A 25,162-nucleotide genomic window follows, 5' to 3' on the forward strand; every position below is an offset into this window, starting at 1 on the left:
GAGGCGGTGCCGGGGGTGGTGGCCCGGTCCGGCCCGGCCCGGCCCCGGCTGGTAACTCCGCCTGCTGTATTTATGAGAAAACAAGCGGCGGCAGAGCCGGGTGGCCGCGGAAGGAGCGCCGTGCCGTGCCGAGCCGCGCCGCGCCGCGCCGCGCCGTTCCGTTCCGCACCGTATCGGGCGGAGCCGGGCCGCGCTATGGGCATCGGGGCGGCAGCGGGCCGAGCCTAACGCGGCGGCGGCGGGAATGCAGCGGGGGGTCTGCCGGGGCGGCGGGCGCGGAGCAGGTAAGGGGGGGAATGGGGCGGGTGGTCGGGGCCTTCTGCACCCCCGGGACCCCGGCAGGGCATCCCCCCGCCGCCCCCCGGGCCATTCCTACCAATCCTATCGCATCTCTTCCCATCGCATGCCCGCTATGCTTCCTCCATTCCGCACATCTCCATCCCTTCCCCCCATGGCCCAGCGCCCTGTCCTCCTCATCCCATCGTATCGCCGGCGCCCTCTCAGGCCATCCCCATCTTCATCCTCATCTCATTCCCATCCCCATCCCACCCCCGTGCCTCCATCACCGCGCTGCAGTGCAGTCTGTCCCCGGGGCCCGGCTCAGCACCCGGCGCGGCCCAGCGTCACCCGGTGCCGGTGCGCAGTGCGGGGCCACCGCCCCAGGACCGGCAGCTCTGCTTTCCCCGGCCGCGTCCCCTCGCCCCGCCGGGCACCGCATTCTGGGCAGGTAATGGGGAAAGACAATGCGGGGGTGACAGTGGGCCTGGCGATGCCACCCGGCACTGTGCCCCCTGCACCAGGCTGCCCCATCTGTGTCCATCTGCGGGTGCCCCTCGGGGCGGGGAGCCCCAGGCCCGGCCCTAAAGAGGAGAACGGGCCGGGGCACACAGGGAGGGGGCATCAGCGCAACCGGGGGGTCCTTGCACGGAGCACCCAGGCCTGGGCTGCAAGTGCAGCAGGCACAGTGCACTGGTCACGCGTGCAGCATGCCTTGCACGGCGCAGGAGCACACACACAGCGTGCCCGGGGCCACAGGGCCGTGCAGTGGCAGCCAGCTCAGTGCAGTGCAGTGGCAGCGCGATTGTGCTGTGAGTGCGGTGCTGCTGCAGCAGCTGCTCGGTGCGGTGCGTGTAGGCAGCGTGTTGGCGGTACAGGCGGGGGCTGAGCTGGCAGCACACCGTGAGCAGCACGCCCAGGGCGTTCTGTGTGATGGGCACAAGAGTGCAGCGATGCCCAGGGGCTGGCAGCGCACTTGGGGCGGCGTGTGGCTGAGCCGGGTGGGCTGAAGGGCAGTGCTCAGTGCTGAGCCCGCCGTGGGCACGGGACAGGCTGGGGGCAGAGCGGGTTGGGGGCAGCGGCACTGCACAGCCCTCGTGCCGCCTGCCCGTGCCGCGTGCAGGGAGCGACCCAATTCTCGGAGCCTCCTTCAGCCCGGGGTCTCTGCTGGCCCCAAATGCCCTCGTGCTGCTCCCTGCACGCTGCTGGAAAGGCAGTGCTGGGTCCCTCGGTGCACTGTGGGGTCACAGCTGTGGGCAGCGCTGCTGGCACACGCAGGGCAGAGGCGTCCCCCAGCAGCAGAGGTGTGGGGAGCTGCGACAAACCACAGGGGCCCTCCACAGGGTGCAGTGGAATGCGGGTGGTGGGTTTGCCGTGCCCCCAGAGGGTGCCATGGGTCCCATACAGGCCCCATGCAGAGAGCATCTGCAGTCCCGAAACGCTGCCAGCCGGTGGCGGCATCCTCCGAGGGATACAGGAGGAACCCAGCGGGGCTGGGGGCAGAACGGGGCTGCCGGCACCTACCAGCGGGAGGCAGGAGAGTGGGCCGGGGCAAAATCCTCTCCATGCAGAAGGGAGCAGCGACCAGTAGCACTCAGGACCCGTGGGCAGTGGGAGCGTGGCAGTGCACCTGTCTGCATACAGACACAGTCTCACACCTCGCTGCCCCCGGGGCTCAGGCCACTCCTGGGGGCCCTGCTGAGTTCTGCCTGAGCGCCCACATAGGGCTGCTGTGTCACACCAGTGTCTGTCCCACCACAGACAGCCACAGCAGGACCGTCCCTGCCGTGCCCCAGATGCGCAGTGGATGCCCATGTGGCTGCTCCCCGTGCACTGCTGCAGAGCCCCCCCCCGGCCCCCTGCCGCGCAGCCTCCCCACGCACCCACGCCATCCTCGCAGAGGAGGAATAATTTGGGGAAACCATGGCAACCCAAGGATGCACCACGCTGTCCCCGGGTTCCCCCGGCAGCGCGACCTCGCACAGCTCAGCGGGCGGTGTGGTGTCCGTGTGATGCAGAGCCCACATCCCTGGAGCTCTCTGTGCCCCGTGGCCCCGGCAGCCACCTGCTCTCATGGCCAGGACCCTCACACACCTCTTTTATTTTGCAGCGCTGGGATGGAGCCGCCGCGGGGCCCTCGGCCAGCTCAGCCCACCCGCCCCATCCCTGCTGCTGCTGGACCAGGTAGGACCCTGGCCAATGAGCCACGGTTCCCTGCCTGCGAGCAGCCCGACGCCGTGGGGATGGGCTGCCCGGTGCCGCAGCTGGCATCGCTGTGCAGGGGTGCTGCCCTCCTGTGCCCAAGGTGCTCCAAAGGCACCTCCTGACCTTTCCAGACTGGCACCAAGCACTCCCTGGACACCAGGCTCCCCGTTCCCTCGGGCAGAGGACCCTGCCGCCTCCCACTGCCTTACTACCTTCACCCCCTCCCCAGCACCTATGTCCACCCCCAGCCCCCAGCTTAAGGACAAGACAGGGCTTTATCCAGATGGGAAATGAGGGCTACAGGACCCCCTGCCACATCCATGCATAGTCAACACTGCACCTTGCCAAATAAAGTCTGTTCCTTTTCTCCCTGAAATGCATTCCCTGTGGTCCTCTGCTTCTTGTTTAAAACAAAATGCATTCTGACTCCCCTTGAAATGCACCTTTTTGTCTCCTGCAGCAGCCTGCACAGCCCCGTGCTCCCAGGCCCCCCAGCCAGGTGGTCCACGTTCTGAGTGTTAGGGCCGGGCGGCCGTACCCACCAGCAGACGGGCTGCGCTCAGTGCTGGCTGTGGGCCGCAGCTGTTCCCCCCATGCACTTTCACTGAAGATGACTGCAGAACCCACCAGGCGCCTGGCTGAGCCACCCTGCCTTCTCTCCTGCTCACCTTGGCATGCCAGCAGCACACAGCGTCCCTTTGCCACACAACTATCCCACGTGCAGCCAGGGGCTCTGATCCCTGCACTGGATCGGTGCAGTGGTGGCTCTGTGCCCGCTCTGTGCCCGTCCCCTCGCTGACCCCCATCTTGCTCCTTCAGCCAGGGAGACCCGTCCTGGTGCAGGGCAGCACAGGATGTGGGAGAGGACAAAGCTGGACGGTGCTGAGTGAGCACAGCCTCTCTGGAGCTGGGTCACATCACAGGTGATGAGGGAGCAGCTGAGGAGCTGCTGCTGCCTTCTGGGTGGGGGCATGGCCACAGCAGCCCTGCTGCCCCCGTGCTGGTCTTCATGAGCCCCGGGGAGTGCTGTGGCTGTGAGCAGCCAGAACCGCTGCCACTTCAGGGCACTCATGGGCTGTGGGTGTGCGGAGCTTTCCTGCCCATTGCAGTGGGTGCCCACAGTACCCACCTTCAGGTGATGCTCCCAGTGGTGCCCACGTGGCATGAGGGCGCACATGGTCCTGGGAGCCCACATGGCTGCTTGGATGGTCGCAGTGCACTGCCAGAAACATCCCCACCTGCTACAGAAACTCCCTTGCTGAGTCCCCCGAGCCCTGCTCAGAGCTGCTGATGCTGCAGGAGGGTCTCCGTGTCCCAGGCCTGTCTCCAGCAGCTCGGTGCGGCAGGTAGTGGCCTTCTGCCCTTGGTGAGCAGGCACCCGCAGGTGCCATGGCATTTGTGTGCCCTCTGGACAGCCAACCTCTCTGAACAGCGTTTCGATGGTTCTCCCCAGCAGGAGCAGTGCGCTAACAGCAGCGGCAGGGCAGAGACACCCCCAACCTCCCTGCTCTGAAGAGGTGGCCGAGCCCCCCTGAGCCGAGGGTGTGGGGTTTGATCCCACGCTGCCGTGGCCCCGAGCTCCTCGCCGGGATTTAGGGACCTTTCTGTTCTCTTGCAGGGCCAGCCGCCTTCCCCTGAGGCCATCTGAAGGAAGCTGGCGACAGAAGCGTCTTTTTTAAGATGACACGAACGGACCCACCTGACATCCTGGTGTCTACGGTGTACCAAGACATAAAGGTGGCCTCCGCAGCCCCCGGGGATTCCATTGTCCGCCAGCCCCTGGCGCGATGTGACGCCTCCATGTCCTCCTCCCTGCCCCGCGACCCGCAGCCCTTCAACAAACGCCACTGCCGGAGCTTCGACTTCCTCGAGTCGCTGGACGAGCCGCTGGGCGCTCCTCCAGCCATGGAGCGGCCATGCCCACAGCCCGGCAACCCCGAGCCCACCCCAGGGCCCCCAGGGCGGCGCGTGCCCCCCAAACCGGACCCGTACGGCAGCAGGGCCCCACCACCGGCCAGGGATGCTCCGCGGGGCGAGCCGAAGCGGCGGGCCCGCTCCAAGAGCGCGCCGCGGATGAAGCCCTCCTTCACGCCGGTGCCCATCGCCGTCTCGGCATCGCCACCCCCCGGCCCGGCGCGGACGCGAAGCGCTGCGGGTGGAGCGGGGGCCGCCACGTGCCGAGCCGTCGCCGCGCCGCGAGAGCCACGTGCCGCTGCGAGCGTTGGCCAACGAGGTGCATCCCATCAAGCTGCAGCCGCAGCGCAGCAGCGTCAGCCGCATCTCCCCGCTCTGCGTGGGCAGCAACTGCTTTGAGGAGGGGCCGGGCGCCAAGGTGGGTGCCAGCCCCCACGTCAAGTGCCGCGTGGACATCAAACCGGATGAGGCGGTGTTGGTGCACACCGCGCGCAGCCTGCGGGCCGCGCAGAGCCGGCCGGAGCCACCGCAATGGCCCCGCGCCCCTGGGGCCGCCCGCAGCCTGGCAGTACCGGGCAGCAGGCAGGTGTCCATGTCCCGCACACCCACCCCCAGCGACTCCTACAGCGGGGACCCCCCGCTCCTGCCCTACCCCGCTGAGTACTTTGAGGCGGATCCACGGGCGCTGGCGTACCAGACGGTGCCGGTGCCGGCCTCACGGGAATTCAGGGAGTACCCCGAGAGGGGCTGCATGACCTTCTCGGCGGCCGGCGTCCCCACCAAGTTCTTCTATGCGGAGGAGCCGGTGCGGTGCCCCAGCCCCGCCGTGCCGCTGCGGAGCGCGGGCTACGCCAGCTACCCCTACCCTGTGCGCCACGGCCCCCCGCAGCACTTCTACGTGGAGGACCCGGCCAGGGCGGGCGTGCAGACTGTGCCACCGCGGACGTTGTACGTGGAGGAGGCACGGGGCTTCCCCATGCAGGAGGCACCTGCCCACGCCTTCTACAGAGAGGAGCCCCGTTTCTACACCCCGCGCAGCACCCCCGTCAAGGCCCTGTACGCAGAGGATGCCCGGACATACCCAGCACTCGGCTCCTCAGCCAGGGTCTTCTACGCTGAGGACTACGGGAAGTACCGTGAGCGGGAGGTGCTCTCTCGAACGTGCCCCCCTCCCCGTAGCACCCAGCCCTTGCACTTCAGCGACTGGTACTGCCCCGAGCGGAGTGCGCTGCCCTACCAGAGCTTGCAGGTGTCACGCTTTGCCCCACAGCCGGCCGGGCGCGAGGCCATGCTCTCCTCCTGGCACGCCAGCTACAGCACAAACCCACCACGGCTGGGCCGGGACAGCCAGCACTACTCCAAGTCCTGGGATAACATCCTGGCACCGGCGGCACGCAGGGAGGAGGCCCTGCAGCGCGGGCGCAGCTACGAGAACCTGCTCGTCCAGGAGCAGCACCGTGCCTTATCCCCTGACGAGCGCCGGCAGCCAGTGGTGATCAACCTGTCGAGCTCGCCCAAGCGCTACGCTGCCCTGTCCCTGTCGGAGAGCTCCATCCTCGAGCGGGTGCACAGCGACAGCGGCCGTGGCCCCCTGGGCCGTTCCTGGTACGTCACGCCAGAGATCACCATCACCGACAACGACATCCGCGCCAATGGGATGGGCCGCAGTGAGCGGCGCTCGGCCAGCTGGGACGTGCTGGATGCAGGACGGGAGCAGACGCCCTACGCTGCGCCCTACGCCCCGCAGCCTGTCCCCAAGGAGAGTGGCTCAGCGCGCCAGCGCAGCCTGGAGCAGCTGGATGAGCTCATCACCGATCTCGTCATCGACTACAAGCCGGCACCGGGCCACCGTGCAGGGGACAGAGACAGTTTGGCTGAGCAGCTCAAGAAGCTCCTGAGCAGCAGCGCGCCAGGACCACCTCGACGGGGTGAGGGGAGGAAGGTTCCCCCCAGCGTGCCTGAGAGTTTCCGGCCCACGAAGGAGCAGCCGGGTCCCAGCTCTTTTGGCGGCGCCCCGCGCCCACAGCCTTCCCCACCAGCCAGCAGCACCTTTGAGAAGCCTCTGGAGAACTGCTCGCCTGACCTGAGCGCGGAGGAGGATGACATGATGATGTGCTCCAATGCCAGGTGCCGGCGGACGGAGACCATGTTCAATGCCTGCCTCTACTTCAAGTCGTGCCACAGCTGCTACACATATTACTGTTCCCGGCACTGCCGCCGCGAGGACTGGGACACGCACAAGGAGAGCTGCGTCTACGGCCGCGTGGGCAGCGTCTGCCGCCACGTGCTGCAGTTCTGCCGGGAGAACACCGAGGTGCACAAGGCCTTCTCGCGCATCGCCAAGGTGGGTTACCTGTCCCGCGGCCGCGGTGTGCTCTTCCTGGGCTTCCCCAACTCGGGCTCGGCTGAGAACTTCCTGCAGTTCGGGCTGGAGAGCCTGCTGATGTCCCCCACCTACCTGTCCCTGCGGGAGCTGGAGAGCTACTCGGACAACCTGGGGGAGTACGCCCGGGAGCTGCGGGAGACCGGCAACCAGTATGACCCCGACGAATGTTTCCTCTTGAATGTAACCGTGGCCGTGGCTCAAAAAGTGCCCGAGAGGCCGTCTCCAAAGGTGCAGGTGCCGACGGTCAGAAAATACGCCAAGGTGGCCTTAGCCTCCTCCAGCCCCGAGAAGAAGATCCCAAAGAAGGAGAGGGATATGGAGACGTTGATCCTGACACCGCCACCCGGCACGGCGGACATCGACAAGGAGGGTGAGGAGGGCCGCAAGGCGCGGGAGGTTTGCTTCATCAACATCCAGCGGGAGCTGCGCATCCGCGGCGTCTTCCTGCGGCACGAGTTCCCGGCCATCTACGAGCAGCTCTGCGATTTTGTGGAGAGCAACAAGCGCTTCACTCCCACCACCATTTACCCCATCGACAAAAGGACAGGCAAACAGTTCATGTGCATGATCATGGCCGCCTCCGAGCCCCGCACGCTGGACTGGGTGGCCAGCCCCAACCTCCTGGACGACATCATGTGAACGTGGCACTCGGACCCCAGCAGCCCCGCGGTCCCTCTGTAGATAGGCGTTTTCCCGGCGGGGCGGTGGGATGGGCACCCTCTGCTCCCCGGGGAGGAGGCCGAGGGTGGTGGGGGGGATTACCGGAGCCGCCGGGTGCCGGGGCGCGGCGCCAGCAGCATCCCGCGGGTCTCCACGTGCCGCACCGCAGCACCCCGCACCCCGCTCACACCCGGGGCCCGGCGCGGCGCATCCCCCGGCCGGCACCCTCCCCTGGCGGGGCCCCGCAGAGCGCTGCTGGGCTACAGCAGATGCTGCCTGGGGGACGGCGAGGCTCCGTGGGGCCGGGTGGGAGCGGGGCTGCGTCAGATCTCTGTGCTGTGCAGTGCTGTGTCCTGAGTGTGGCACCGTGTGTGAGCCGCAGGGGCGGCCCAGAGCCGGGGCAGGGACAGGGCTGGGGGGGGACAGAGCAGGGACAGAGCCCGGCCCCGTGCCGGGCCCTACCTGGAGCAGGGCCCCGCCCTCCGACCGGCACCGCTGCCCCGTTCCGCGCGGCCGGTTGCAGCTCCGGTACCGCCGCGGGTCTCGGGGCTCGGGGCGCGGCCTGCCGCACCGCACCGCGGGACCGGCGCTACCCCGCGCCGCGCACCCACAGCTCGCAGCCCCGCGCGCACCGCCCCTGGGCTGGGCGCGGCCGGAAGGGGCGGGGCCAACACACCTGCCGCGGGGCGTGCCCCGGTGCTGATTGGCCGCGCTGCGCCGCACGCCCCGGAAGGGGCGGGGTCGCCGTCGGGGCGGGAGCGATGGCGGCGGCGGCGCTGCAGCGGGTGGCGGACGTGGATATCGACGATGGCGGCGTGTTCAAGTACGTCCTGCTGCGTGTGCGGCACCGCGCTGCCGGCGCCTCGGAGCCCGGGAAGGAGGTGGTGCGCGGGCACGGCTGGGCCGAGTACCACGGTGAGAGCCGGGCGGCGGGGCGGCGGCCGGGCGCGGTTCCTGCGGAGCGGCTGCGGGTCTCCTTTCGGCAGCGCGCTCCCGGGCTCGGCGCCCCTTCCTTCCCGTATCGCCGGGGCTTCGGGGCGCCGCGGGACGGGGCTGCGGGGATTACGGCGGGCGCGGTCCCCCCGCCGCCCCCGGCGCCGTCCCGGGGCCGCCTGACCCCGCGGTGCGCTCTCCCGCAGCCGATATCTACGACAAGGCGGCGGCCGAGCTGGAGCCGCAGGGTTTCGACTGCGAGTGCCTGGGCGGCGGCCGCATCTCCCACCAGAGCCAGGAGAAGAAGATCCACGTCTACGGGTACTCGGTGGTGAGTGGCGCTGCGGTACCGCGGAAGCGGCCCCGTGTGCGGCGCCTCTGTGAGGTGGGCTGGGGTCGGGCTGCCCCTTCGCGGGGTGGCTGGCAGTCCTGAGGCCTCGTGCCCTGCTGGCTGTGTTGGATCAGAGTGCGGCTCCTGCTTTGGTAGCTGTGGCTGTGCCCGTGCGTGTCCTGCAGCCCAGCACAGGGCGGTGGTGGGAGGCTGAGTGCAGACCGCAGCTGAACGGCCGCTGTGCTGTGCTGGGGGTGCCTGCAGGAGCTGCAATTCCACACTACTGCTTTCCCTCCACCCCCATTAGTCAGTGCTCGCCTGCTTCCCTTTGTCTGTCACTGTTCCCCTTCTCTGCTGAAGCTGTCATCTGCTCCCCAGGGAGCTCAGAATGCATTCTGAAGGTGGCAGTGAGACCAGCTCTGCTCCCAGTTCCCATCTCCAGGGGTTACTTTTGCTGGTGGGTGGCACTGCACTCAGATGGGAGCTGTGCTGCCTGGCAGCCTCCTCCAGGCTGAGCTGTGCATGGCCTGAGGTAGTGCTGTGCTTCAGTTGCAGCTATTCAGCTTGCACAAACGTAGGACCTGTCCTTTCTCCCAGGGCATCTGATTGCTTTGACTCAGTGGCTCTCTCAGCTCTTCTGCAGGTGGTAACTGCATGTGCTTTACTCCTGAATTCCCTTTCGTCTTGCAGGGCTTTGGGCGAGCAAATCACTCTGTAACTACAGAGAAGCTGAAAGCCAAGTATCCAGACTATGAGATCACCTGGGCAGATGAAGGCTACTGATGTGACCTGGCAAGGCAGCAGCACCAGCCCGCAGCTGGTGGGATCGCTTCCAGCACTCACAAAATGGCAGCGGGGTCTCTGTGCTCAGCAATGCCCTGAGCTCTGCTGGGCTTCTCTCTTGAACTCGCTGCACTGATGAGCTTCCATCCTCTGGGGGAACTCGCCCATCTCTGCTGTCACCACACTTCCCATGTGCCATGGACTATTCCCATCTCCCTGCCACGGAGCCACAAAGCCTGCGGGCAAAGTCCTTACCTGGGTGAAGCTGGTGGGCGCTCGGCTTCCCCTGTGGCAAGCATTTGTCCATGTATATGTGAGAATTAAACATGTTGGGGAGCGCCGCTGGCCCTGCTTGGTTCTGTGTTAATGGCACAGCTCCTTCCTGCATGTCTGGTGGGAGAGTGTGAGGAGCGAGTCCCCAGGCTTCCAGCTCTGCAGATGTCTGTTGGAGGCAGTGCTTTGGGACTGACAGCAGAGTGCGTGTCAGGATTACCCTTGGGAGCAGCTGCAGTCAGCGGTGTGGGCCCTGAAAATAGTGCCTGTCCTGCAGCATTGAGAGCACCAAGCAGAGCTGGGAGACAACTGCAAGAGAGGGATGGGTCCCCATTGCCTAACAAAGGGGAGGGCAAAGTGTGTGCTCAGTCTTCTCGGGCAGAAGTAGCCTGCAGAATGTGTGTCTTCATCTTCTGCCCCCAGCCACCGGGAAACCACAGAGCTTCCAGGGAGCGTGGGCAGATTGATCACACCTCACTCCTCCTTGAATTTAACCCTCTGGACAGCTAGTACTTGCTTCTCTGCCTTGATATTTCCCAGTTTGCTCTCCAGGGGAACTTTCTGCTTACACTTCCATGGTGAGGGAGATATTGGGAATGAGAGGCTGGGTGAAGCAGCAGAGGAAGCTGCGGAAGTTTGGGTGTCAGGAGAGCTCAGGGTGCTGCAGGTCAGGCTGGCTGTGTAGATTGTTCCATTGCTGCCTCCTATGAGGGCAGGGAAGTTATTTGACATGGACAAGAGTGGTTTGGGCTGGAAGTGATGTTAAAGATCACTGTTCTGACTCCCTGCTTTGGGCTGGGCGCAGCTCAGGCTGCCCAGGGCCCCATCCACCCTTGTCTTCGGCACCTCCAGGGATGGGAGCTTCTCTGGGCCTCAGTGCCAGGGCCTCACCACTCAAGGAGCGAAGAATTCCTCACATCCTAAATCTCTCTTTCAATATAGAGCACTTATCCTTTGTCCTGTCACTACACTCCCTGATAAAGTGTCCCCCTGAGGCAGCATTTTGTCACCTTCACTGGGGAGGGACCAAACTACCCCAAGGAGAGACAAGGCAAAGAGCTGGTGTCTGCAAGCAAGGAAGTCGTCTAACATAGAGAGCGTTGCAGCATAGTGCCCTGGTAAAGCAGCTGCTTCCTGGTATCTGGAGTCCCATTCCCTGAATCCAAACAGACATCAGGCATCAAACTCAGGAAAGAGAGAAGTGTTGTGGATCTGTGGGAAAAGCCCCACAGGGAATGCTCTGCAGTGTGGCTCGGTGCCCCCTGGGTGGCAATGGGGTGCCCCAGATGGAGTGACTCCTCTGTGGGAGGGCACAGGGTTCCTCATCTCCACGTGTCCCCTCTCACACTCAGGAATTGGGCCCCATCTTTTACTACGCCTGTTGCAATCGCACTGCGCAGCAGCACAGATAACAGAGGGGCTGAAGTCCAGAGAGGAGCAGGTCCTGGGGAGCAGATTCCAGCCTGGGGCTTGTGGCATGGCTTCTCCCAGCTGCTGCCTCTCCCGACTCTCTTCTGCTCTCCTCGCATCCCTTCTGCCTGTGATGTCAGGGCTCGCACTCCTCCTGGCCCTGCTGCTGCTGGGTGAGTTGATGCTGTGCTGGGCCAGTGCCTCGGGTTGTGCTGGGGGTGAGAGGGGCCATAGTTCTACAGGGCCCACCCATGCCAGCCCCACTGGGGGCTTGCTGCACCTTGCAGCTCTGTGGAAGCTTTCCCAACTTCGGGGGCAGAAACACCCCCCCACCAGGTCTCTCCTCATGTAGACACAAGGGGGATTCCCTGGAAACACCAGGGACTGTCCCAGTCAGGCTGTGCAACATTGATGGCTTTGCTCAGCACTGGGAGGAAATGCCCAAACTTTCCCAGCTCTCTCCTAGATGGTGGCTGGGGCCTGGACTAGGAGTGTGATTTAACAGGGTGACAGCAGCAGGGTTGGTGCCGCTGCCCTGGTGGTCTCTGGTGCTGAGTGCTGGTGGTGGGAGATGCCAATCTATGAGGGCAGGGGGGAGCAGGACCCCAGGCCAGCAGGATTTGGCCTCACTGCAGGCTCTAACATGGCTACCAGCCTATTGGCAGAGGTGGAGGTCCTATCCAAGGGATGATGCTGCTGAGAGCCCAGTGCTCTCCCACGCAGGGTCCCAAATGGGGTTGCACAGCTGCATGGATGCATGTGCCCTCTGTTACCCACGGTGGCCCCTTGCCCAGCACCTCCATGGGGTTTTCAGCCCCTTCCTCTCTCTGGCAGCCGGGTCCATCCCCTCCAGCAAGGCTGCTGCTGTCAACAGCTGTGGCAGCGTGGCTGAGCAGCTCTGCGACTTCATGTGCCACTGCGGTGACTGCTCCGACGAGAACCAGTGCGGTGAGTGCCCCTGAGAGGGTGATGGAGCGCGGGCACCACGGCTCCCCAGGCTGACCCAGCTGTGCCCTGATCCCTTCTCTTACCCCAGGGTACCTGGGGATCTCGGCTGTGCTCGGCTCCCCCTTCACCTGTGATTTCGAGGATGATGACTGTGGCTGGCGGGATGTGAGCACCTCCACCTACAGATGGGTGCGGGGCCGGGCCAGCCTGGACTCATGGGGCACAGGGCCGCACTCAGACCACACCGTGGGCACGGACCGGGGTAAGCAGAGGCTGCAGCGTGGGCTCTCACTCCTCTGGTCCAGGGTGCTTTGGGAGCACTGGATCTCCTGTCCTGGCAGGCTGCTCCATGGGTGCGGCCCCTGCTCTGCTCTGCCCTCCTCAGGGTGGTTCATGATGACGATGTCCCCGCCGGCAAAGGCCACAGCCACCGCCTGGCTCCAGTCACCAGTCATGCAGGAGGCGACTGCCACGTGCGAGATCTGGGCTTCGTACCACCTCTCAGGAAGTGGTGAGTACACCCAGGATCCTGCAGTGGGTACCGGGGCAAGGAGGCGACCATGGGGGCAATGGGGAGGGACAGAACACCTCAAGATAGATCTCCACCATCTCGCTCACCTCTTCGTGCCCAATACATGGAGGTGGCAGGACCTAAGTGTCCCCAGCCCAAGTCACCCCATAGCACAGGCCCATTTCAGTGGCCGCCTGTGGGTTCTCTGCAGGGCTCAACCAGACTGCGTGCCCACTGTTGCGCCTGGCTGTGGCATTTGGGAACACGGTGGTGGAGCTGTGGCGGAGCCCTGAGAACAAGGCTGAGGGCTGGCACCAGCTGGTGGCATACCCTGGCCGGATCAAGGGGCAGTTCCAGGTGAGATGGGGATGCTGGGCTGCACCAGGAGCTGAGGCTGTCGGGGAGGCTCACCCAGCCCTCACCTCTCTCTGCAGCTCACCTTCGCCCTGACACAGCCGCCCACATGTGGGGCAGTGCTGGCACTCGATGACATCGTCTTCAGGAACTGCGGCTTGCCAGGTGAGTGCTGTGGCTGCTGGGATGGTGCTGGGACCCCGGGGAGGTGGTTGGCCTTGGTGTTCTGTGCAAGCTCTCCCACTGCCTGTGATGCCCTGGGGTCAACTGTCCTGGCCAGGACACGCAGTGGGCAGAGAGAGTCCATCCCTTGGGTGTGGGGAGCAGCCTGGGGGACAGAATGGGGAGCCTGGCACAGAGCGGTGCTGACGCTGTGTCCCATGGCCCAGCGGCTGGGCAGCAGACCTGTGGGGCAGAGGAGAGCAACTGCAGCAGAGGATCCTGCCTGGCCCTGGACCGCTTCTGTGATGGCACCGATGACTGCGGGGACGGCTCTGATGAAGAGCAGTGCCGTGAGCATCTCCAGCCCTGGGGCTGGGGGAGGCAGATGGGAAGAGGGCCTGAGCCCATGGCACCATGGGTTGGCATGTGGATGGCATGAGTTATCCCAGCTCTGTCCCAGAGCTGCAGGGACAAAATCACCCACCAGGTTTTGCACCGCCTATTGCGCAGCCCCTTGCCTGGAGGGGGCTGGCCTTCGTCCGTGTGTCACTGCTCTCACTGTCCCACAGAACTCTTCACCTTCTGCTCCTTCGAGGAAGACCTTTGCAGCTGGGAAGTAGAGGCTGGGCTGCCGGCATGGGGGAGGAACACAAGCATGGACCTGGGGACCACCTCTGGTGTTCCCACCCGGGATCACAGCAACAACAGCGCTACAGGTGTGTGCTGGCAGTGGGTCCCCCATGCCTCCCACCATCCTTCTTCCTTCTGCCTTTCTGACTGCGTGCCCAGCCCTGCTCAGAGCCATCTTGGTGTCTCCTCAGGCTATTTCCTCCACACCATCACTGGAGGTGACAGCGGCGTGGCCAGGCTGAGCAGCCCCACTTTCCAGGCCACCAACTCCTGCTCTGTGAGTCACTACGGGCACTTGTGTGCAGGGCAGGGGACAGCAGCCCCGCGGGAATGGTGGTGGTGAGGGACAGGATCCCCATTTGCAGGGACCCCTGCATGGGGTCAGGGCTGCCATGGCTCTTTGCCTGGGGAGGACGATGGGTCTAGGGTGGTTGGTGGCATCTCCAGTACCTGGTGGGAGCACTGAGCTTCTCCAGCCCCACAAGTGCCCCATGGGGTGTGAGGACTTTGTGCTCCTGCTCAGCCCTCACTGCCACCACCCGGCCCCAGCTCGTGTTGTACTGCCATCTCCACGGCTCAGCCACCAGCAGCCTCAGCATCTCCTATGTGATCAACTCCACCGAGTACCTGGTGAGAGAGAGAACAGGGGACACAGGCAGCTGTTGGGTCCGTGAGCGAGTGGACTTCAATTTGACAGAGAGCTTCAAGGTGGGCTGGGACTGTGCTGGGTGGTTGGGGTACCCACAGCCCCTCTCAAACTGGGGACCTGGCAGGGGCACTGCCCTGGCCCCAAAGCCCTGCCCCTACAGCAGCCTCCACCAGCACTGCCCCAAGACAAGGGGCTCCCCCATGCCATGTCTCTGGTCTGTGCACCCCCAGTGTGCTCTCATGGGACCAGTGATAACGGTTGGGCTGGGAACCAGAGGCCAGGGCTGAGCCTCCTGATGCATCCCCACATCCCTTATTTACAAATCTGCCCAGAGCCCAAAAACCACCCTGCTGGAGTGGGGAGCAGTCCTCACACGCACCATGTCACCCCACAACTTCCCCCAGCCCATCTGCCCTCCCCTATGGCCACCCACCTGCCCAACACCTCCCAGCTGCGGGGGCACCCATATTGGCACCCCAGCAGCACCCGGTGGCACGCTGGGCAGCTGCAGGATGTGGGACATGCACTAGGGAAGAACCGCTACCCCAAACCCACTGCTTGCAGCCGCAGCATCACCCTAACCCCCACACAGACCCTTCCCCAGGGGTGTGTTGACCACCACCGCTGCGCTTCCTACAGGTGCTGATCACAGGGGAGGCAGGCAGCGGGGGCACCGTGGCTGTGGATGACCTGATCCTGTCTCCAGGCTGTGTGCAGCAGCAGGGTGAGCTGGGGTGGGGAGCACGTGGTGGGGCTGCAGCTGGAAGGGCAGTGCTAGGGCGATGCCTGGAGCCAGGCTCAGCCTCACACCCTGCCAGTGCCACACTCTAGTCGGGTGCTTTTGCCATCAGAGCCAGCTCCCATGGAACTGCCGGACCGGTCCCGTGCCAGCCCCTGCACGGCTGAGGAATTCTCCTGCGATGATGGGGGCTGTGTCAGTGCCGAGCTGGCCTGTGACTTCGCCAAGGCGTGTGCTGATGGCTCAGATGAGAACAACTGTGGTGAGAGCCAGCAGTGCATGTGGGGCACCCAGCTCACCCTGCCTGCAGCCCTCGCAGTGCCGGGGGGTCCTGGAAGCACCGTGGCATGGTTGTGCTGAGCTATGAGTGTTGCAGGAGCGACCACCTTCGAGGAAGGGGCCGGGGGTTGGCACGACACCAGCGTGGGCCAGCTGCGCTGGGCTGTGCAGAGGGTCACCGAGCCCACAGCCACTGCCCTTGTGGGAACAGGTGAGGCCATTCCACCACACAGACAATGCTCCCTGGTGCCCAGGACTACAGGAGGCCGGGAGGCGCAGAGCCTGCTCCTGCTTGGGTGGAAGGATGCCCTCATGGGAGGGATAGAGGTGATGGGAACAGGGTGCTTCTCCTGGGGGTGCTGTGCGGGGCTCTGCCCCCACCTCTCAGGCTGTTTCCTTGCCCAGGAGCTTTCTTGGCCCTTCAGAGAGGAGAAGGACAAATGGTGGCTCCTGCCAAGGTCCGCACACCTCTGCTGGGTCCCTCCGGCCTGGCCTGCGCCATGGAGATGAGCTACATCCTGCACAGTGGCCCCCAAGGTATCCCTGACTGGCCGAGCCCTGCCAGCCCTGTGGCTGCAGGCTGGGTGGTGCTGGGCAGTGCTGCCCTTGTCCCCAGCACCGTCTCTTATGCTCAGGTTTCCTTGCTGTTGCTGTCACGGAGCACTCCACGGACATGACGCACCTGGCCTGGCACACGCGGGGGAACAGCAGCACAACCTGGGAGCACGTCCATGTCCCACTGGGGGAGAGGACCCGGCCCTTCCAGGTATTGCCAAGGGATGGCCTGGCTGGGTGCAGGGCCGTGGTCCCCAGGGCTCACCACCACCACCCGCAGGTCGAGCTGCTGGGGATGGCGGAGCTGCAGGACACAGTGGAAATCGCCATCGACAACGTGACGTTCGTGCAGTGCGACCCTGCCACGGTGCCCCTGGGGGCTGCAGGTGTGTGGGGACGCATGGGTGTCCTGAGCTGCAGGGGCTGCCGGGTGCCCTCAGTGTCCCCAGCCCTGCAGCTGGGCCCTGGGCCGGGCTGAGCACACCTCCTGTCCCCAGCACTCACTGCTGCCTGGAGCAGGTGGCAGGGAGATGCACCGGGTGCCTTATCTGCACTGCCCTCACCACCTCGCTCTGGGCAGAACTGTCCTGCAACTTTGAGGTGGACCTGTGCGGCTGGTACCAGGACCGGGGCAGCGACTTCCAGTGGATCCGCAGCACAGGAAAGGGGCAGGGCTCTGACCACACCACCGGATCGGGTAAGGGCCTGGCTCCTCTCGTGACATCCTGGGCAGCTGGAGTGGCCCTGCTGCTCCAGTCCCCAGGGTTGGATGTGCCTTGTGTGTTGTGGCAGCCCTGGGAGCAAGGGGAGTAAGCTCAGCTGAGCAGCACGGGGGCATTCAGTCCATGCACTGGGGACGTGGTAGTGAGAGGATGGGTGAGTGCAGCTCGGTGAGTGCAGCTCAGTTGTTCCCACTGATCAGGATACTTCCTTGCTGCGGACCCCTCGGCACCGTGGAGCCGTGGGCAGCGCGCACAGCTCACCACCTACAGCCAGGAGCCAGCTGCTGCCCCCTGCTGCCTCACCTTCTGGTACCGCCTGGCTGGCCCGCAGATCGGTATGCAGCCCTCTGTCCTCACCAGCACGCCCCAGGCTCTGTGGTGCCACATTGAGGCCAGATGCAACACCGGCTCCCACCGCTGCCCTCCTTCCAGGCACTCTGAGCCTCAAGCTGCAGCTGCAGGGAGCGGAGGAGACGGTGCTGTGGACCCAGCGGGGCAGCCAGGGCAGCGTGTGGCACCGCGGGCTGGTGACGCTCCCTGCCACGGGGCAGCAGCACTACCAGGTGAGGGCAAGGGGTGTGAGGTGGCATGGGGCTGTGCTGCCGGGGGGCACAGACCAGGCTGCTGTGAAGCCGCTGTCTCCCGGAGGCAGCTGGCCTTTGAGGCGCTGCGGGACGGCTTTGTGGGCGACATGGCGCTGGACGACGTGACGCTGACGGCGGGTGCCTGCGGGGCTGAGCTCTCCTGCTCCTTTGAGGCTGGCGCCTGCGGGCTGTCGGGCAGTGGGCAGTGGTGGTGGCAGAGCGGCGGCACCGGCATCACCATTGGCCCTGTGGCTGACCACACCACTGGTGATACCACAGGTACTGGGGCTGGGGCTCGGGGCGCACTGCTGTCTGCCCTGCCCGTGTGGCTGCAGCTCTCAGCCCACGGCCCCAGCCACGTGGGGGCTGCCCATGCAGATCAGTGCCCCTGGGAGAGCCAGGCATGGGGCAGTCACAGCATGGGGCTTCTTTATCGCCAGGACATTATATGGTGGTGAACACCAGCAAACACTCGCTGCCCACGGGGCACGTGGCCACACTCAGCTCTGCGCTGTACCAGCGCTCTGTGCCTGCCCAGTGCCTGGCTTTCTGGTACCAGCTGAGTGATGCAGACCCAGGTGAGCTCTGCATGCTCCGAGCCATGTCCCCCACTCAGCACAGGTTGGGTGCCATGGGCTGAGTGCTCCCTTGTGCCGTGGACATGCAGTGTGGTGCCATTCAGCATCTCCTTGCCCCGGGCAGGGACTCTCCGCGTCCTCGTGGAGGAGAATGGTGAGCAGAGGAAGCTGTTCAGCATCAGTGCGATGGAGGGTGATACCTGGCACCGTGGGCACGTCACTGTTCAGGCAGACACAGATTGGAAGGTGAGGAAGGTCCCAGGCAGCTCCCGGTGCGATGGAGGCTGCAGGAGGGGCCATGCTGACAATGGGTAAAATGGGTGTCCCCCCTACAATTCGTGGCTGCCAGCCTCAGTGTGCCCTCCCCGCAGGTGGTGTTTGAGGCAGTGGGAGCTGGGAATGAGCACAGCTACATGGCACTGGATGACTTGCACGTGTCAGATGGAGCCTGCCCTGAGCCAGGTGGAAGCATGCGTGCTGGGCACCCCATGGGGACACATGGGCACAGGGATGGGGACAGCCCTTCCATCCACCACCAGCACCAAGCAGAGCGTGTCTTAACCCCTGTTTCCCCCCAGCATCCTGTGACTTTGAGTGGGACATGTGTGGCTGGAACAGCCCTTCAGATGAGCGCCTGCATGGCTTCGCCTGGGGCTGGAAGAGTGGGGTCCCCCTGGCCAAGTACCCCGGCCCTGAGCAGGACCACACCCTGGGCACAGAGGATGGTAGGGGACCCTCAGGGTGACCTGGTGTGGTTTGGGGGAAGCGACAGGAGCTGTGGAGGGATGGGATTACCAGTGAACGTTCCCTCCACTGCGGATGGAGTGGAGGCCTAAAAGGGCTGGGATGCAGATCATCTCTGTCCTGGCTCCAGGCATGGGCTGGTACATAAAGGACAGACCTCTCGAGGGCTGCTGCCCCCCAGTCAGCAGCACAGCCCTGCACGTGCTGTGTCAGCTGGCTGTACCGTGGCCCACATCCTGTGCCCAAAGGCAGTGAGAAGCAGGAGGGCTGTGTGGCAGGGGCCATCCTGCATGCCACCCTGTCCTCCAGGTCACTACGTGCACTTCGACACCCGTGTGCTGGGCGCAGGGGGCACCGCTGCCCGGCTGGAGAGCCAGCACCTCCCCGCCACCACTGCTGGCTGCCTGCACTTCTGGTACCACATGGACATCCCGGAGCACCTCTGTGAGAGCATTGCCAGGGGGTGGGCAAGGGAGGGTGCTGCCCCTGGGGAGGGGGCTTTAGCCTATAGTGGGAGCCAGGGGACGGCTGGGGGCCATGGGGGGGCAGCCTGGCACAGCTCTTGCAGGGCAGTGGGGTTCTGCCAAGCACTGCAGTCCCACAGAGGGCCTGGGCTGCTCCTGTGGGCTCCGAGCTGCTGCTGATAGGGACAGCTGTCACCCTATGCTGCAGCTGGCGGGGAGCTGCAGGTGAAGCTGCAGAGTGTGACGGGGCAGCGCACAGCATGGAGCGTGGCAGGGCAGAGGAGCCAAGGCTGGCAAGGCAGCACGGTGCCTTTGGAGAGTTCCAGTGAGTTCCAGGTGAGCAGGTGCCCTCCCAGGACGCTGGGTGCCCTCCCTGCACACCGAGCCCAGCATCTCACCTTCCCACGCAGATTGTCTTTGAGATCACCTCGCGGATGTGGCCAATGGAGGGGACCGTGGCACTGGATGATATCGAGTACAGTGCCACTGGAGGCTGTGACTCCAACACAGAGGCGCCAGGGAAAGGTGTGGGTCATCCCCAACAACAGTAACACAAATTCTTTGTGATCGTGGTCCCCACAGACCTGGCAGCATCTTTCTTCCTCTGTAGTGAAGTCTTCCAGTGGCTTTGTGGCAGAAGTGGTGCTTGGCCTGCTGCTGGCTGCCATCGTGCTGGCACTGGCGGCGGTTGGTTGCCGGTACTGGCTGAACAGGAGAGCGCAGGGGAGCGGGATGGCCGTGGAGAGCAACACTCCTCAGGGCTTCGACAACATCACTTTTCGAGATGTAAGCAGCAGCTCTGGTGCTGGGGGATGTGCAGGACTCTCCTGTTGGCTCAGCTGCCCCCAGCAGCGCCAAAACAATGCTTTCTAAAAGCTCAGCAGATCCCAGAAGGCATTCGGTGAGCCCACGGCCTGCCAACACGTCAGAGAGGGGCAAAGGGCTCTGCCCCTTATCTGAGCACTGGCAAATGAGTGACCCCAGGGCTGTGGGACTGAGCTGGATACTTTGCTGCTGTGATCAGGCATTTGTTCCAGAAACAGCTGAGGCTGCGCTCCTGCTCCCCACAGCCCTGCTGGGAGTGGGTCGTGCAAACATTGTTCCTTCTCCTTGAGCCAGCACCTCCAGACCTGCAGAGGCAGCTGAAACTACATTCAGTTTCCTTTGAGGAGATTGTGCCCCACAGCCCCCAGCAGAGCCACCATTTCCCACAGCTGTGCCGGGCCGATCCTAAAGGATGCAGCCCTTCTGGCCTTGCAATGCAGCATGGCTGCTGGGCCCCCCATGCTGGCACAGGGGTCAGAACCTTACATTTCCTATCGGACTATGCTTACTGCAACCAATTCACGCTGACCTTTCTTTACAGGACAAAGTCATCATATCACAAGTGCCAAAAGAGCAGGATGAAGACTGAACTAAGCCAGCACCACCCTCCACCTCCTCGCCCCACGAGGTGTCCCCAGGGCAGAGCATCCCTCCCGCAGAACCTCGCACTCCATCCAGCTCACAGCTGCAGCCCCACAGCACGCTCACTGCCCCACACCTCACACAGCAGAGCAGCAGCCCTGGGGGCACAGTGCAGCCGTTTCCACCACTACCTCCCCACACGTGGGAACAGCACTGCTGTTTTTTACAACATGAACTTTCCACACCACATGGAGATGGCGTGATGTGTGCGTGCGTTGACAGTCCCAGGATTAAGCCCCAGGGAGCAACCTAGCAGCTCCCAGGGCACAGGAGATCCCGGGCAGCCAGGTAGGACTGGGGAGGGTGGAGGTGGTGGGGCAGGAAGCACCGTGCAGCACAGCTGCTGGCAGCCAACAGCCCAGCCGCACAGGACAGCCCACCCTTGTTTCAAGGACTCTTCAGACTTCACATTTCAGTTTCACTGGGAAATGAAAAGCTCTCTCAAGGCACAGGATGGGCTCAGGACCACATCATTCACTGCTGCAGCCAGGCCCTAGCACACTCTTAAGCCTGGGATCACTCATTTTTTCCCCACAGCTCTAAAAACAATTTCATCCCCTTGCCCTTGGCAAGCCTGCCGTGTAACTGCAACAGCAGACAAACTCGTTCAGCCTCTGGGGAGGCAAACGTCTGCAGGAGGCAAGCCTGCTCTCCTAAAACTCCCAGTGCTTGGCTGAAGGGAACACGGCATGCCACTGTTGTGGTTTGCAGCAGAAGCCTGCCTTTCCTCTCGTCCTGCTGCAGACAACTCTCCCTTCAGCTCTTTTCCACTTAGGACATGCCACAGAGTCCCATCAAGCACAGGTATTAAAGCTCCACCCCTGCTCCCACTCTGGCAGTGCACAACAGGAAGGTTAACAAGGACATAAGGAGGGCTTTGGCTTCACATGAATGCCCCATTACCTCTGCATCAGCCTTGATTTGTGCAATGCCAGAGACTCCACTCTGCACAAGATAAAAACAGTATTGATTTCATCTCTGGGCTGTAAGCCAAAGCTGCAGTGCTAATAGGCAGGGGAAGAAGCAGAGCAGTGAAGATGCTGTGACAACACCAGCTGTTACCCTGCACGCTTCAGGTGGATCCGTAACGCTCCCAGAAGAGCCAGGGTGCTAAGAGCACCAGTAACATCCAACCACAAACATTTACAGCCAGCTGGTAAACACAAAGCAACCACCTGAAGGGTGCAACTGAAGGGTATCAAACTTTATTATAGATCTCTTTAAAACAGGCTGGAAGGAACAAAAATGTCATTGCAATGCAGTGACTTAGTCATCATTTCAAATGCGGACACTGATCAAACCCCAACTCTCCCAAGTTATTTATAATACATCCCACCCTTCCCCAAAACTGCTCCAATCAAATGATCACATTTCAGACAACCCCAAGTGTCTTAACATGAGCTGCTTCTAAACACCAAGACGTACATGTTTTCTGGCAAATCAGATGCAGTATTTTTTTGGGGGGGGGGGAGTGGGAAGAGGGAAGAGGTTTAGTTCATCAATCTCTGAAAAGGAGGAAGGAAAAAACAAAATCAGGACAATCGCTTCTTTAAGGTTGCCTTTTTACAGCAGGTACAGATTCTGCAGATTTCCCCCCCAAAGCAAGTCTGAAACCCTCTTGTTCAGCTTGGCAATACGAAGAGAGATTCCGGTGGCTAAGGAGAACCAGCCAGACGAGATCAGTCTGAGCAAACTGATTTCGAGGCTTTGTTGTCATTTCCCTTTGGGGCCAGTTTCGAGGGGTTTTCCAATATCCTTCCCACGCAGTTTAAGGCCTGGAGTAAGACAGAGGAGACAACCATCAGCTGTTGTGCACTCGATCATTCACAGCTTTACAATCTTTGCTACAAAGGAGAGAGTGTCCAGAAAAGAAGGCAAGGAAATCAAATTCATATTTCAGCTCATAGGAGCGTGAGAAGTTACCAGAAAGGCTCCGGTTTGCTCATGTATTGACTGTGTTTCTAAAAAATGGTATCTGAACAGGAGCAGCAGAGCAACATCAACACTAGAGGATGCAAGATACTCTCCTGAGTTAACATGAGACCTTCAAGCACCACAGCATATCATGAATTTTTAGAGGGGCCATATGCCATGTGTGGTATGTCCCAAGGGCTCATATCTGCACATAATATTGGAGAGCAAAGGGGAATAAGAGCTTTGCATTCTTGTTTCAGTCAGCAGATACAAGCTTTTTATCAGCACACAGCTTAATGACACCACAGCCTCAATAACCTCCAGTCAGGAGCAGGTGCTAACACGGAAGTATGAATAATTTAAAAGCACTGTTAGACACTGGAAGCACTGTTTGTGAAGCCTACTTTCTCAACTTACCAATGGCTCTTTCAATCTTGCCCATAACCTGGTTATTGGGGATTGCTCTTCCTGATTCGTAGTCAGCAATGACTTGTGGTTTTTCATTGATTTTCTAAAAAGAGATTATATGCCTCAAACATTGGCTCCATACAAAGTAAACACTCAGAACCAAACTCCCAATACTCACACAGATAAGTAACAGCCTCTAATTGTGCCAGAGGATAATTAGATTAGGATCAGAGGACACAGCACCTACTCCTAGGCTTGCAGTGCGGTCAGTCGATCACCTCCCTCCACAAACTGGGTGTCACAGTGACAGTGACACATCCTGGACAGACTTCTCTGAGCATCTCAGGAGCAAAACCACCAAGTACTAAAGCTCGTTAGTAAAGCAATGAGCTTCTGAACACGATCAGGCACAGAGAGTAGACAAAAAACTCACTGGTGCTCAGCCCATGGGAAGAGGAGCAGGGAGAAGCCTCCAGCTCATTGGCAGTGACACTGCCTGGGCACTAAGCAGATGTTCAAAGGCTGCAGGAATGATCCCCTAAGTCTACACAACTAATTCTCCTGGAGATTAGACATCAGAGATGTTATGTTCACCAAACTTCATAGCACCCATGTGGAAACAGGAGATAAGTCTAACTTCAGCTGCCTCGAGGTGACTGTATTCATCTCCAGACTGTGAGAGCAGAGGCCAGAGGGTGCTGGGCAATACTTACTGTGGCCAAGTCCTTCTGTGTCATGCCCTTGCTCTGCCGACCCTGCTGGATTACTTTGCCCACCTCTAGGGGAACTCTGTCATGGTGCAGCTCTTCTGTCTCTCGGTCGAGCTTGGCTGTGTTCTTTGTGATGAAGTGTTGTTTGTTTTGGCCTGCTGCCCCTATCATTCAAAGCAAGAACAAAAAAACACAAGAACAAACAAAACAAGGCTCAGAGCTGCACCAAGAGGAATCAAAACACTCAGCTGCCCAGGGAGCTTTCAAGGATTCATGCCAACATCAGCAGTGACCTCAACAGTATCCTGCCTGCCGAAGGTCAGGGAATCTTATCTCACTCCTGTTAAACGCTGACATCTAAACACAGTCATTCCAAGCCATCCCTTTTCTTTACTGCAACATCTGAACGTCATTCCATATATGCAAATTTTTGCTACTACTTGGGGATTTTATGTTCTGATTTCATTCCATGCATGCATGTTTTTGCTACGGCACAGGGGGATTTAATATTTGAACGCAGGACTCATTTGATTACTTACAGGGCCGCTTCCACCCAAGTTTCTGATGCTATTGAGAAGCAAGCAGTAACACTGCGCAGCTTTGCTGGAAGCAGCAGGTTCAGAAGTACGCTGCTTGCCTTGTTACTTAAGCAGAACATCGTGGTCAGTTTGAATCCCTAACGTCAGAGTCTGACGCTCAGCGCCGGGCCGTCCCTGCCGCGTGTGCCTTTACAGCAGCGCGGGGAACAGCTTCACGATTCGCACCAGCCGGGAAACGGGGCATTTTAAAGAGCTGCCCCACGTAAGGCGGCGCAGCCACGGGACTTCTCCAGCGTGCGCGATCAGCAGGAGGCACGGCCGCCGCCCGCCCATCTCGGGGATCCCGGGCCGCGCCGTACTCACACTTCTTGGAGGTCTCCACGTCCTCGCCCCGCCGCTGCGCCGCCAGCACCGCCTGCGGGAGCGAAGGGCCGTGCTCAGCCGTCGCCGCTCGGGAGCCGCCCGCGGGCAGCCGAGGCCCGGCCCCGCCCCGGCCCTTGCATCAGCCGAGCCGCGGCGCCCCCCGGGCCTCGACCGCGCTTCCCTCCGCGCCTCAGCCCCGGCCGGGCCGCCCCGCCGCCGCCCCGCTGACCTGCTTGGACTTGGCCTGGGCCGCGCTGGGGCCCTTCTTGCGCAGCACCGTCACCGTGTCCCAGTCGCTCTCCGCCATGACGCCGCCGCCGCTCGCCCCGCCCCTGCCTCGGTGCCGCGCCCGCCGCTCCGGCAGCGCCGCCCGCTGATTGGGCTCGGGACAGGCCCTGCCGCCCTCCCACCGGCCATCTCGCTCTCCGATAGGTTTGTGCTCACGCCCGTCAGGGAAGGTGACCTCTCCGGAGCGGGGGGCGGGACTAGGGGCTCCTTGCTGGACTTTGGCAGAACGAGAGATTCCTTGGCAGGTGTGACGCTCTTCCTCTTCATAGGTACGGCGCACTGACAATCAACTTGCCTCCGGCTCTCATTGGCTAGTGTGCGCGGCGTGCTGGAGACGGGCGCACACATCTTTGCGTTCTGATAGGCTACTATAACTGCCAATA

At 62.5% G+C, this 25,162-nt stretch overlaps 4 protein-coding genes across 4 annotated transcripts; 3 read left to right on the forward strand and 1 right to left on the reverse strand.

Moving 5' to 3' along the window:
- Positions 1 to 263: 263 nt before the first annotated feature.
- On the forward strand, positions 264 to 8,031 carry AJM1 (apical junction component 1 homolog). The gene is given in 4 exon segments (XM_048966120.1): positions 264 to 284; positions 2,387 to 2,460; positions 4,100 to 4,602; positions 4,604 to 8,031. Coding segments are annotated over 2 exon segments (3,258 nt in total). The 5' UTR covers positions 264 to 284; positions 2,387 to 2,460; positions 4,100 to 4,161; the 3' UTR covers positions 7,421 to 8,031.
- A 127-nt stretch (positions 8,032 to 8,158) lies between these two features.
- On the forward strand, positions 8,159 to 9,833 carry PHPT1 (phosphohistidine phosphatase 1). Its single transcript, XM_048966158.1, has 3 exons — positions 8,159 to 8,356; positions 8,581 to 8,705; positions 9,396 to 9,833. The coding sequence occupies exons 1-3, from the start codon at positions 8,203 to 8,205 to the stop codon at positions 9,486 to 9,488; spliced, it is 372 nt and encodes a 123-aa protein (XP_048822115.1). The 5' UTR covers positions 8,159 to 8,202; the 3' UTR covers positions 9,489 to 9,833.
- Positions 9,834 to 9,945: 112 nt separating this feature from the next.
- Positions 9,946 to 22,032, forward strand: MAMDC4 (MAM domain containing 4). Its single transcript, XM_048966119.1, has 29 exons — positions 9,946 to 11,344; positions 12,006 to 12,119; positions 12,208 to 12,381; positions 12,505 to 12,630; positions 12,842 to 12,987; positions 13,065 to 13,149; positions 13,374 to 13,496; positions 13,716 to 13,862; positions 13,968 to 14,053; positions 14,326 to 14,484; positions 15,065 to 15,149; positions 15,277 to 15,426; positions 15,541 to 15,654; positions 15,849 to 15,980; positions 16,079 to 16,209; positions 16,279 to 16,384; positions 16,579 to 16,695; positions 16,921 to 17,055; positions 17,153 to 17,283; positions 17,373 to 17,583; positions 17,745 to 17,882; positions 18,007 to 18,128; positions 18,254 to 18,344; positions 18,461 to 18,607; positions 18,936 to 19,070; positions 19,299 to 19,426; positions 19,501 to 19,615; positions 19,701 to 19,876; positions 20,457 to 22,032. The coding sequence occupies exons 1-29, from the start codon at positions 11,239 to 11,241 to the stop codon at positions 20,502 to 20,504; spliced, it is 3,678 nt and encodes a 1,225-aa protein (XP_048822076.1). The 5' UTR covers positions 9,946 to 11,238; the 3' UTR covers positions 20,505 to 22,032.
- Positions 21,741 to 24,854, reverse strand: EDF1 (endothelial differentiation related factor 1). The gene is made up of 5 exons (XM_048966157.1): positions 24,721 to 24,854; positions 24,492 to 24,543; positions 23,593 to 23,753; positions 22,889 to 22,982; positions 21,741 to 22,332 (listed from the first exon to the last, which is right to left on the reverse strand). Exons 1-5 carry the CDS (start codon positions 24,796 to 24,798, stop codon positions 22,271 to 22,273), a joined length of 447 nt encoding a protein of 148 aa, XP_048822114.1. The 5' UTR covers positions 24,799 to 24,854; the 3' UTR covers positions 21,741 to 22,270.
- Between the last annotated feature and the right edge of the window lie 308 nt (positions 24,855 to 25,162).

This window comes from Lagopus muta, chromosome 19, assembly GCF_023343835.1.
Source record: "Lagopus muta isolate bLagMut1 chromosome 19, bLagMut1 primary, whole genome shotgun sequence".
Taxonomy (NCBI): domain Eukaryota; kingdom Metazoa; phylum Chordata; class Aves; order Galliformes; family Phasianidae; genus Lagopus; species Lagopus muta.